General features: G+C 43.1%; 1 protein-coding gene and 1 long non-coding RNA gene across 2 annotated transcripts in view; one reads left to right on the top strand and one right to left on the bottom strand.

Moving 5' to 3' along the window:
• LOC108449654 overlaps nt 1-6,474 on the top strand; it is a 10,043-nt gene extending 3,569 nt beyond the window's left edge. The window contains exon 2 of the long non-coding RNA XR_001865912.1: nt 4,313-6,474. This is a non-coding gene — a long non-coding RNA (uncharacterized LOC108449654). The remainder of the gene's footprint in view (nt 1-4,312) is intronic.
• Nucleotides 6,475-6,512: 38 nt separating this feature from the next.
• On the bottom strand, nt 6,513-10,051 carry LOC108449653. Its single transcript, XM_017746451.1, has 6 exons — nt 9,795-10,051; nt 9,405-9,484; nt 8,874-8,988; nt 8,339-8,445; nt 7,991-8,105; nt 6,513-7,156 (listed from the first exon to the last, which is right to left on the bottom strand). The coding sequence occupies exons 1-6, from the start codon at nt 9,856-9,858 to the stop codon at nt 6,969-6,971; spliced, it is 669 nt and encodes a 222-aa protein (XP_017601940.1). The 5' UTR covers nt 9,859-10,051; the 3' UTR covers nt 6,513-6,968.
• Nucleotides 10,052-11,318: the final 1,267 nt, after the last annotated feature.

The raw sequence follows: 11,318 nt of genomic DNA, 5'->3' as shown, positions 1-11,318 counted from the left end.
TCCCTACTGTTAGCTCCCTAAAATCAAGATATTCATGTGTAATTTGGAGGGGGGCAGGGGAAGCAAGGTTAACAGAGAAAAACAACTGACTTTTCAGTCTATGTTCACTGCAGCTAGCAAAGATTACATTCAATACAGCAGGCAGGAAATGCATTCTTCAGTAGTTTCAGATGGTGGGAAGGACTGGGATGGATTCCTTGCAGGGCCAGAGGCCCCAAGGCCTCTGTCTCATCTGTATCCTGCCCACCTACTCCACTGCAAGACAGCAACCCATGACACAGAGTAAATCACTCTCTCCCTATACGTAGTTTTGCTTTTTTTCCTAATAATCAAAAGGTAAGGCTTCAAATCAAATGGTTCAACAGTATTTTCTGACTTTTCTATATTGCAGCAGGCTGTAAGCCAGCACACAGTACATCAGCTAAAAACACTACAGAGTAAGTCTTTTGTTTCCTGCTTGTGCCATGAGCTTAAAGTATTGCAACTCAAAAGTGAATCTTTGCTAAGATTAGGGGAGCAGTGAAGCAAACCACATTCTAAGAGGCATTTTTACAGGGCCTACTTTAGATTGTATTAAATATATGACGCTAGTGAAGAATACCAGCTCTGTTTCTAGAATTATATAATAAGTTTATACTTGTTTTCTCTGCAAGATTTAAGGATAGAATTGTGGTTTTACTAAGCAAATATTCTGTCCATTGTGCTAAGATTAAGCTGCCTTTAGCATCCAGAATGGTCTTTCATCAACTATAGTATAGAAAAAACTCCCATTTTAATTTGTGTAGCCTTCAGGCAAATAGAATGGTCTTTCATCAACTATAGTATAGAAAAACTCCCATTTTAATTTGTATAGCCTTCAGGCAAACCTTAAATGAAACACTGGAAATTGGAGGTACAACCACAAATCACACCTCTAAGGTGCCTCTTTCTTCTCCCCTCCCCAAATGTCTTCTTTATTGTATACTTCTCTAAAGAAGTCATTTATTGTATTTCATTCGTTGTGTTCAGCTCAAATCCTTGCAGATGCCTTTATTCATCTACCCATTTGTTAAACTTAGGGATAGATCTAGAACATCCTTCAGTATAAAATATTTTGTAGTTTAGAGACCAGATTTGACAGGCTTACACATTCACTGATGAGGGTTTTAGTTGAGATAAAGAACTCTCAAAGCTCCAGTGGCAGTGTGTATTTATTCTGAAAGACTTTGTATTTCCAGAGCTGTGTTTTGGTTGACCATTTTGATTCATTCATACTCTCCCATAATCAAATACTGTCCCTGTGAGAAATACCCCATTAATAGAACAGTCCCCAAGACCCTTTTATAGCTGTGCTGAAGGGAACAGGCTGGCTGAGACAGGTCTGCAACATGCAGAAGGGCTCTGAGTCGTGGCCTGAGGCCTCTGCTGATTGCACAGCACCACAACTTCACTTGGCAGTGTTCTCTTTGGGATGAGTTCTGCTGTCATGAATGTACCTTATTTCTGATTATCTCACTAAAAATTCTGTCCTATAGTATTACTGACTTATGACACAACCCCCTTGTCACACAGGCATGTTACAAAGAGCTGTTGTATTCAGCCCCCCAAAGACCAAAGCACACTGCATATTGTGCCCTAGGGCTGTGCAGCACTCACTCAGGCTGAACAAAACCTTGGGACTTGAGAACACAAGTGCAGGAAAAGCATTGATTAGGTTAACAAAGAACAAATACATGCTTTGGAGACTTTATATAACACTTAGTATCACTTCCTAGCCACCAGCATCTTTTCTAGCTAAAGCCAATGCAGCAAACAGCTCCTAAAGGTGAGCAAGGTCTTTGGCAAAGGAGCCACTGCTCTTTACAGCCTTGAACTACACATCCTCAACTCCTCAGAGCTGTCTCCACACTATCACAGACCTTCCCATCACTTCCCAATTGCTTCTGCAACATCATCCTCACCGAGGGCCAAGGAAGACAAACCCAGCAGTGCTTCCCCCATAGACCCATGTAGGGGTGTTTTTTCCAACCCTTGTTCCACTGCCAGTGGTACAATTGTCAGGACAGCAATTCCTTATCCAAGCATAGCCATATGTTGTGTCACCCCCACCAAGGGGTGAAGGAGAGGGATGCCTGTCTGTGTGCACAAACAGACCTCACCTTCCCCGCCTCAAACCACAGCATTTGCTTTCTCAGCACAGGATAAGAACAGAGCTTTCCTTCACTCTCAGCAACCAGCGTGTCCTGGGATCTTTATTTCTTACACAACATGGTATAAAGCCCAGCTGAAAATCACAGGAAGTTTTTGTCAAATTTAACTGGTGTGACCTTTCCTCACAGCCAGAGTTTAAGGAAAGGGGCAATGCTCTGCTCTCACCCTCACCAGCCCTGGCTGCTGGCAGAACAGGGAAGGCTCTCACTGGATTATTTTTTTTTTTTTTTTTTTTTTCACCTAGAGCCAAACACTAGTGAGGAATCAATAGAGCAGAGAATGGGGACAGGGATTTCCCATGAAAACTATGACTTTTTAAAAAAGGATATTGCAACAAACTGAGACAGGAACAAGGAAGGGAATAAAATAACAAGAAGATTTGAAACAAACGCTGGAAAATGAAGCAAAAAGTAGCAACAGCAAGAGCCTAACAGAAGATGCCTGGCAGACAAAAAGGCAGGAAAAGCAAGTCAGAAACTAAGATATTTAAAAGAGTTAACTGATAAAGACATTCAAATTAGCAGGCAGGAGGCCCACCTGTGACATTCCCTCTGCAGCATCTGTAGGCAGCAGTGAAGCAACTCAAGAAAGCTCCCTGAGCAAAAAAGTCCCTCTCCCACAGCCTCTCCAGGTTAAAAACAGCCTCACACCTATATTCACCACCAGTCAGTGGGAAGAGAAGAACAATACCAAGGGGTGCCATAGGAACAGTCAGAATATCACACAGCCGGATGGGCTCCACAGCACAGCCCCCATTAGCAGGTCAGAGCAGAAAAACACACACAAAATCAAGCAGCTGTTTTGTAGTTTGGGTGAAAACAGACACAGAGCACAGCCCACTTCAAGGAATGGACCTGGTGGGCAGCACATCTGTCACAGGGATGTGGCTTCACCAGTAAGGAGGCAGCAAATGTGAGAGCACTCCAGGGCTCGAACTAGGGCAGCTCCACCTGCATCCTCTGTACTTTTCCAGTGCTTGTAAGATTTGAGATTAATCTAACTAGAAAATGCCACAGCAGCCAAGCAGAGCTCTATTAGGATTCTGCTAATGGATAGGGAGGCTTCATTAAAGGGTATCATGGCCTAAATCCTCCAAGATTTTTTGCCAGCTATATAGTGAACCTCCTCACAATCCACAGCAAAAAAAAAAAAAAAAGCTAATGGCAATTTTAACACTGCAGTATACACAATTGCTGGAAATTATTCAAATTTTCTACTCTCCCTAAACATACATATTCTATCAACCCATGTTTCCATCTTCACCTGTACATAAAGACCAGGATTTAGTAACAAAATCACAGTAAACCACACACTTGGACAAACCTGAGACCTCCTCCAGTGAGCTGTAGGCCCAATTCCCACACCGTAGGCAGCACTGCAGCCCCTCAGGAGACCTCCTGACTACTAGTACGAACAGTTGTGGAGAAGAAAACCTCTTCTGCCTCTAGCATCTCCTTTTATTCACCCACTGTACAGCTTCCAGGTGTGTGGGTCCTGGAAGAGGACTTGCAGTCCTTATGACTTTCAGGTGTGTGGGTCCTGTGGCAGGGATTGCACTGAACACTGCATTTCCTAGGACACACCTGTTAACACTTAACAAAATCAACATGATTTAACTCCTTTCTAAGCACCCTGCTCTTTCTAAAGCTTTATACATGGAAAAAGATAAAATATGCATTCTGATGGCAGTTCAATTTCCAGTTCTCCTTTCCATCATATTCTTGTATTTTCAGGCTTAGCTTTGATACATGTCAGTGTAGCAATCGTTTTGTGTAATGATGCTCTAAGTGGGAGAGGAGGGCCTTAAAAATCAAAATTTTAAAGCAAAAGGCATACCCAAGGGTCAGGAACAATGCTTCAGGGCAGACACCAGCATCAGCAACTACAGCTGAGCCAAAGGGGAAAAGCAGATTGATGCTCCATGGAAGCTCCTGAGGAGACAGAGGGAGACAAAGCAGGAGCTCTTCTGGGGTCTGCAGCCCAGGGAATGGGTTTGTTCTCCAGGCTGAGAAAAGAATAGGCCAAAGAGGCTGACACCCCTCTGCTGGCTAAAACAAACACATCTATTCAGACATAATTCCTATGTACAAGTAAATACCGCAGCATGTTTTTTGCTTTACAGCTTCAGACTCTTGACATGGAGGAAATCATGGTGGAAACAGTCTTGGCCCCATGGGAAATCCTGCTGGTCATTTTTGCTGCAGTGCTGGTAATGAGTTTCCTGATGCTGCTGCCGCCCGCTGCGGTGGTGATCTGGAGAATGAAGCGTGTGCCGCAGATCTCGCTGCACGGCTCGGTGTGAGCCAGCTCTGCTGCACCACCAGTGCTCTGGGAGGATGGCTCACATTGATGACATCTCTCAGGATCACTCTCACCACCTGTGATCCACCCAAAAGCACTGGGTTTACCAGTCTAATTCTACTAAGTTCCTGTGAAAAGAGGATGAGTGTGATTTTGTCGTCATGAACTGCAGTTCTCGGCACTTTGCCTTCCATTTTTTGGCCAGGTTGTAATTACTGTTGTTGGCTCAGTTCCTAGACTGAGTTCTTCTCTTGTGTTATAATGGAATGAAAGAGAAGCAAGGATAACGCAGCATTGTATTCCCTTAACTAATATCAGGAAATCCTCCCTCTCTACTGTTACACTGTAAATATTACCAAGCCTTTAGCTGACTGACAGTTATGCAGGTGGACTTATCAAAAGCATGCAGGATACTCTGGAGAGGCAGTAGTTTAGTCTGGTTGTATAGCAAAACCTAAAAATAAAATAAATATCAGAGAATGGTACCATAAATAAGCCTCCTCTGCATCTGTTGCCTGATCTGAAAACTTAATGCCTTAAAATGTTCTTCAGTTCTTTCCTCCAATATGGATTAATTTCTTTCCTTCTATATGAATTTTAATCTCTCCTCAACCCCCTAGTGCCAGAACACAAAGCCCCTCCATCCCAGGGCTAGAGCAGGAGCACAAGGGATAGTCCAATGCTCAGACAGGCCCAGCCAGACAGCAACAAGAAGTTAATGCAAACACACAGCAGCCATTTACCTGAATTAAATTATGCAAATGTACTCTGAGAAATAGCACAATTAAATTTACTTTAGTTTTTAACTGTGTCATATGGGCTTATTGAGTCAACTTCCCTTTCTCATATATAAATAATAATTTAGGTGGTGGGAATAGAACAAAACTGCTTCTCTGCAAGTTTTTGAAAAACACCCAAGCAACCCAATCTCCAGCTTCATATCAGGTTCATGACAGGTGATAGTTAAAGATTTCCAGCCTAATTCTTCCACATTGTGTGGCACTCACCATGAGGATTTCTGATCTACAGATTAAACAGTTCCTTGTACTTTACAAGAGCAATGGCTTGATTTCCTCATGAAATACAATTATGAGTGACTTTTCTTTTGTTGGTTGGTTTGGAAAGTCACTAGATTAGATTAACACAATTGAGAGAAAAAATGGGGTTTAGCACCAGCAGAAAAATTATGCTGGAAAGTCCTCCAGATATTTCATCTGAGCATCAGTTGATAATGAATTGGCTGGAAAGACTCAAACACATTATAATTTCATTTGATTGAGATCATTTGTTTGCCATGAATAAATAAATAAGTTAATAAAAGAACAGTGATTCAAAACTCAGTGTTTTTCTTTAAGACGACAGCACTTTTGTCTCCAACACAATGACTTAAGTTATTGCCACGTGGTTAATAAGGAGGCAAGGCAGCCAACTCATCCCTTTTCTGGTGTAATTGTCTGTTCCCCTCATTGTCATATGACTGTCTGCTTCTGGGCCCTAAAGCAACTGGGGTTATTTATGGGGGTTTTTACTTGCAATGACTGCATTCTGAACCTGAAATATAAGTATGTAAATAGATATATTTGAATAATTTATCTGATTAACAATGCAAAGGTCAATTATCCATCATGTGCCACAAAACTATGCAGTCTGTGCCTGAGAGCCCTGCAGAAATAGGGAAAAGGTAAAAAAGGGAAAGGAAAAACAAAGAGATGAATTGTCTGTCTTCAGATCTACAGCTTCACTGTTTGCTCAACAGAAGAAAATTAAAATATTACCCCAAGCACAGATTCCACTGAAAACCAAGCAAGCAGTAACTAAGTTTCTTGTTTATATTTCATAATAATTCACATGCTCATTGTTTGATAGCTACAGCTCCACAAATAAGCTGGATCACCAGTGCTAAGCCATCTTTGATCTTCACTTTCACTTAGTGCCAGGTGGACAATGGACAGGCTTTCTGCTGCTGTTCTAAGCCCCACTCAAGCAAGCAAGTGAATAAATTATACCCCTACAGCCAGGAATTGTTGTAACTTATATGGCTTTAATGGTCATCAGAGCAACAACAGGGATTAACTGGCAACTGTACAAGCAAGTAGAAATATGGCCCTTTCTCAGTAGAGATGACCCCTGACACGGGACAGTTTCTGATAACAATTAGTGTTGTCACTATCTTCAGAGATCCTGAAGAAGTTAAGCCAATAGGAAGGCATCCATTAAAACTTTAGTTCTTATTTAATTCCAGCTAGACAAATTTAAGCTATAAAAGTGATCTTCTTTCTTTGAAACCCTTCTGCCATGAGATGTGTGATAAGATTTAGCCCATATATCCGTACCTCAAAGCTAAAGTCATGATAATGATCTCTTGTCCTTTGACTAAATAAAAGCTGTGTGTTTACACGTGTTAGCAATGATTTCACTGCTCTGCTTCTGTGTCCAACTGCAGTCAGCTGGCTGGGCTGTGCCCAGGCTGTTTGGTGCTAGTAGCCACAGATGATGCAATCAGCCCCCTCATCCCGGCTGGAGCCGTCGATGCCTTGCTCCTCAAGCTCTTTGAGGAAGATGTTCAGCTGCTCTGCCTGAGCTTCAGGGAAGGCAAGTGTGTGCACACACGTGCTGTTGCTGGGGAAATAGGCAGATTTAGCTCCACTGATGGCTGTCTCAGAGGCTGGAAAAGATCAGAGACAACAAAAAATAAATAAAGCAGTTGACTTATTTACTTATCTTTGTCCTGATCTTTAAACAAGTGCCAGCATTCCCGTTTTCTGGACTAAAGTCTCCAACTTGGAATACAAGTGCCGAGATGATTGCTTGCTTTTGGTAAGCCTTGGAAACAACTGATCTAGCAACTAGGCACAGTCAACAGTAAAATATTTTCCATTAAGCATAGAAGAGGTAAGGTGGCCCTTCTGTGTATCTATATGCACATTTGTTTTTAAATTAAGGCAGTAACAACAGAGTCATACAGCCTGCTTTGGGTCACAGATTGAGCAATGGATACAATGGGAGCAGTCTTACAGTCCATGGGCTGCCATGCAGGTGGCAGCATTGCTGGCTGGGGGCCAGCTGCTGGGCTTTATTATGTGCGCATGCAGGTGTTGGCCAATTTTGCAGAGATTCTTCAAGTATTGTTGCAAGATAAACAGTTTTATGTCCTACTGTTCTCCGTCCAGTGAGTCACACAACACTTGTGAAGGACAGGGTTTGTTTCAACGTGCCAATGTACTGTTTTTTTAAAACATCTTCCCACAAACATTTGCATACATATCATATTTGGTACCCCAAGATGAAACAGCAGTGCTCAGGCCTTCATGAGAGTATTAAAGCTCATGTGTGTTCTCACTCATCAGTTTGCCAGCCCAGCACTGGCTCTCACAGTATCACACATGACAAAGTTGTCACACATGCCAAGAAAAGAGGAACTTTTCTTTCCTCCTATTTTTTTGAACAAAAGAGAGGGAGCCCCACGTCCTCATGAACAGTGTGTCTGAGAAGTACTCACGGCTGCAAACAGCCAGTTCCTTTCCCCCGACAAGCTGTGTGGTCCAGGAAAACCCAGTGGCATTGCCACACACTTCATACAGCCTGCTGCGTCTGAGGAACTGGAAGTCATAACCCTTGGGAAGCAATGGTGGGGAGAAAATAAACAAACATTGTCTTAGGGTATGTCATGGTAACTTCAAGGGGAAGAAACATTCAGCCAGGGCAGGTAAATACAAACAGTACAACCTCTCCCAGCCCTGAGGGATATAAAAAACCTATAGCAAGCAAAGTTAGGCTTTACCCAATAAGGGGTTGTAATTTAAGGAATAGCTGCAGCAATATAGCAGCAGTGAGGCAGGAATGTTACCTTGTTGCACATGGGTTTACAGTACTGAGCATTGTCAATGGTCACACACACCAGTCCCCCGTTTCTTGGGGCCACTGGGCGTGGGCACAGAGGTAGCTGCTTGCAAACTTTTGGGTGGATAAAAAAAAAAAAGAGAGCAAGAAAACGATGGATTAGAGTGAAAGTGGGTATTAAAGTCTCCCCAAGCAAAGTCATTAACCCCTCACCGCTAGCTGGCTTCTTCTAAGCAAGCATTTTTGCTTGTTTAAAATCTTTTTCTCCCATTTTTTTGCCTGTGCTGCTGCTCAGCACTGGTGCCTGGGCTGCAGGGACAGCAGGACTCTCCTGTTTGTGCTGCTGTGCCTCCCCAGTCCCTGCTGACCGAGTGCTTTCTATTACTGAGATGTCTTTTATCTTATGCCACTCCTCTCCCGCCCCCAAAGAAATGCAGACACTTGGTTCACTCCGTAGGTAGAAAAAATTTCCTTAGTGCTTCTCCACTGCTGCTTTGTCCAACACCCAGCAAAAGTGAGAATTGGTTCAGGAGGGGCCTCACATTGCCCTTGAACAGGGCGCAGCAGATCGAGTGCTTCTTGCAGTATCCACACCAGGGAATTGATTGAAGCTTTTTCACCCTTGGCAATCATTTCAGGCAAGCATTTTGAATATTTCTATGGAATGAGGGGAGAAAAAGTTTAAGCTGAAAAGGAAAGACTTTGGAGCCTTAGAATTAAACTATCTGTGAACATCCATAAATAAAGAAGCTCATGCATTCTTGGGTAGCTATTGTTATTTATCTAGCTATACTGCTTATGTTCAAGCCCCTTTATATACCTGGAGCACAGCAAAACCGGAAAATATATCTACAAGGACAGTTTTTAGACTAGCAGTAGCAAAGCTGTGGTAAGTCAGGTGACACTAATGTTGTTCTGTTCTTGTGTGTGGCTCCCCTCCCCAGCATGTACTTTGTACATGGCCAAAGCAATACACAAGTTGTGCTTGCCCAGCCAGTGCAGGCAGATGGGGCAGGGGCCCACCAGCACAGGGGGTGGGTGCAGAACAGACCCTGGGTCAGCCAACCTCTTACCTCAAGACTCTCGTTCACATCATTTATGGTTGCAGTTTTGCATTCACTTAGGCTGGCAAAAGCTCTGTTTTCAGTAAAATCTAAAAGAAAAGCAGAAGCAGGAACTTAGCTAGGTCATAGTCCCTCCTGACACATGAACAAACCCCAAATACCATGAAATAGCACATGTTTAAAGGAACTGTGCTTCTATCCCGCAGTCCTAGTACTAGATTGTATACCTGAGGTGATCAGGGCTCAAATGTGAATAATCTGTACAAATATTGATTGATTTGAAACAGCAATCTGAGCACCTATTTGGGGCCACTCGGGGTTGGGTTCCCAAGCAGGCCCTTCATTTCTCTAAGACAACCCTATTTAAATAATTGTTAGTCATATTCAAGAATATCTTACCTGCAAGAAGAACTGCTATACTTAGAACAAACTGTGTTTTCCGGGGCAGGCAGGAGCTGAACATTTCTTTCTGCAGGAGACCAAGGGCTAATTGCTTGCTGCTTGTGGTGCCTGAGAGCAAAAGAACTGCAGTCAGGCACAGAGCTGTGTGCCTGTGGGTCACTGGTTGTTTACAGAGTGCCTCACTCCACAGCAGTGCTGTGACTGGGATTAGGGGGAGGCACACATTGCCCCACTTTCTGGGAAGCCCAAGGAGAGCTTGCCAGAATAGTTACAGGAAGGGCAAGGGCATGTTCTCGTTAGGGCACTGAGGCAGACTGGCTCTGCTGCTGCCAGCTCCACCGGGAAATTGTCAGATTAACTGGTTTACTGTAAACATGTTTAGTGTGTGCACATTCCTGCATGCTCTCTTGCCACCTTCCCATCTGTCTGTGCTTGTCTCTCTCTCACACACACATATATCTACTTTCATAAAGAATATATAATAACGCCTTAACCTGTATGTCGTGCTCCAAGAGAAAGCTCAGAATATCAAATGCTGACTGATTTGAACCAAGGGGATATGGTCTGCATCCTGTAGCATCCAGAGTTTAGCTACTTTCATCTTTTCTTTTTAATGGAGCCATGAAGCTCATGTGCTTAAATCCATTTATAGGAAGAGCTGAATAGGTAGAAAAATTGCCACAAAAGTTCAGCCATTTCTACCCTGCACATTTATTAGTAGATTAATCCAATTATCTAGCTAACATGCTAGGGGTGTGCCTGACCCCTATGAAGGGTTCAGAGTCACAGCCTTTCACCTGGAAGACTGTCACACATCTCCAGACAATGCCAAGCCTCAGGCCAGCCTCCCCTGCCCACCAACCAGCTGGAAACACACACACACATCCCTCCCTCTCCAACAAACCTTTAATGGTTTAATGGTTAATACAGTTGTTATTGTCACCACCTGAGCTGAACTGTTCCTTTTGTCTGCAGGTGTTTCTGTTTGTTGAGACATGGGCTTTCTGCTTCCATGTTATGTTACGAAACACATTTATTTGTAAGGCTCCTTCTCTGGTTTCTTATTATTTGTTTTTCATTCACTTGCTTCTGCTGGTTGGAGTGTAATACACTATGAACTGGAGCTCCTGAAGAAGTTAAGCCAAAAGAAAGGCACCCAGGGCATTGACAAAGAAATGTCTTCTCGTGCTATGTCAGGGACATCTTGACAAATAGGTATGTGTAGGACTGTAATGCTTCCACGAAGCACTTCTGTGTCAGCATGAATGACCTCCTTATTATTAGCAAAATGCCTTTGTATACATTACTGAGAGGTAAAAGACCATTTGCAAAACAAGTCTTAAATAACAAAGGTCAAGGTTAGCGTTTCCAGGCAGACCAATAGGACCTGGCTCCAAAGAGTTTGTGTTTCTGATGCTGACACACACATATTCCATATTCCTTGAAAGAGAAGCAATATGCTGCTAGGAAAATGGGAAATCTTTGCCAACTCATTCTTTAAGATGCAGGTGCTCTTGAAGA

This window comes from Corvus brachyrhynchos, unplaced genomic scaffold (assembly GCF_000691975.1).
Source record: "Corvus brachyrhynchos isolate BGI_N302 unplaced genomic scaffold, ASM69197v1 scaffold279, whole genome shotgun sequence".
Lineage (NCBI taxonomy): Eukaryota > Metazoa > Chordata > Aves > Passeriformes > Corvidae > Corvus > Corvus brachyrhynchos.
The sequence above is the reverse complement of the archived record's forward strand: the minus strand, read 5'-3'. Positions and strand labels throughout refer to the sequence as shown.

Excerpts from the sequence above, each read along its gene's own strand:
- LOC108449653 (XM_017746451.1), bottom strand. The coding sequence starts at position 9,858 with ATGTTCAGCTCCTGCCTGCCCCGGAAAACACAGTTTGTTCTAAGTATA. Across the intron at positions 8,106-8,338 it reads GTAAACCCATGTGCAACAAG|GGTTATGACTTCCAGTTCCT; the intron begins GTAACATTCCTG and ends TTGCTTCCCAAG. Across the intron at positions 7,157-7,990 it reads GGAACTGGCTGTTTGCAGCC|CCTCTGAGACAGCCATCAGT; the intron begins GTGAGTACTTCT and ends GATCTTTTCCAG.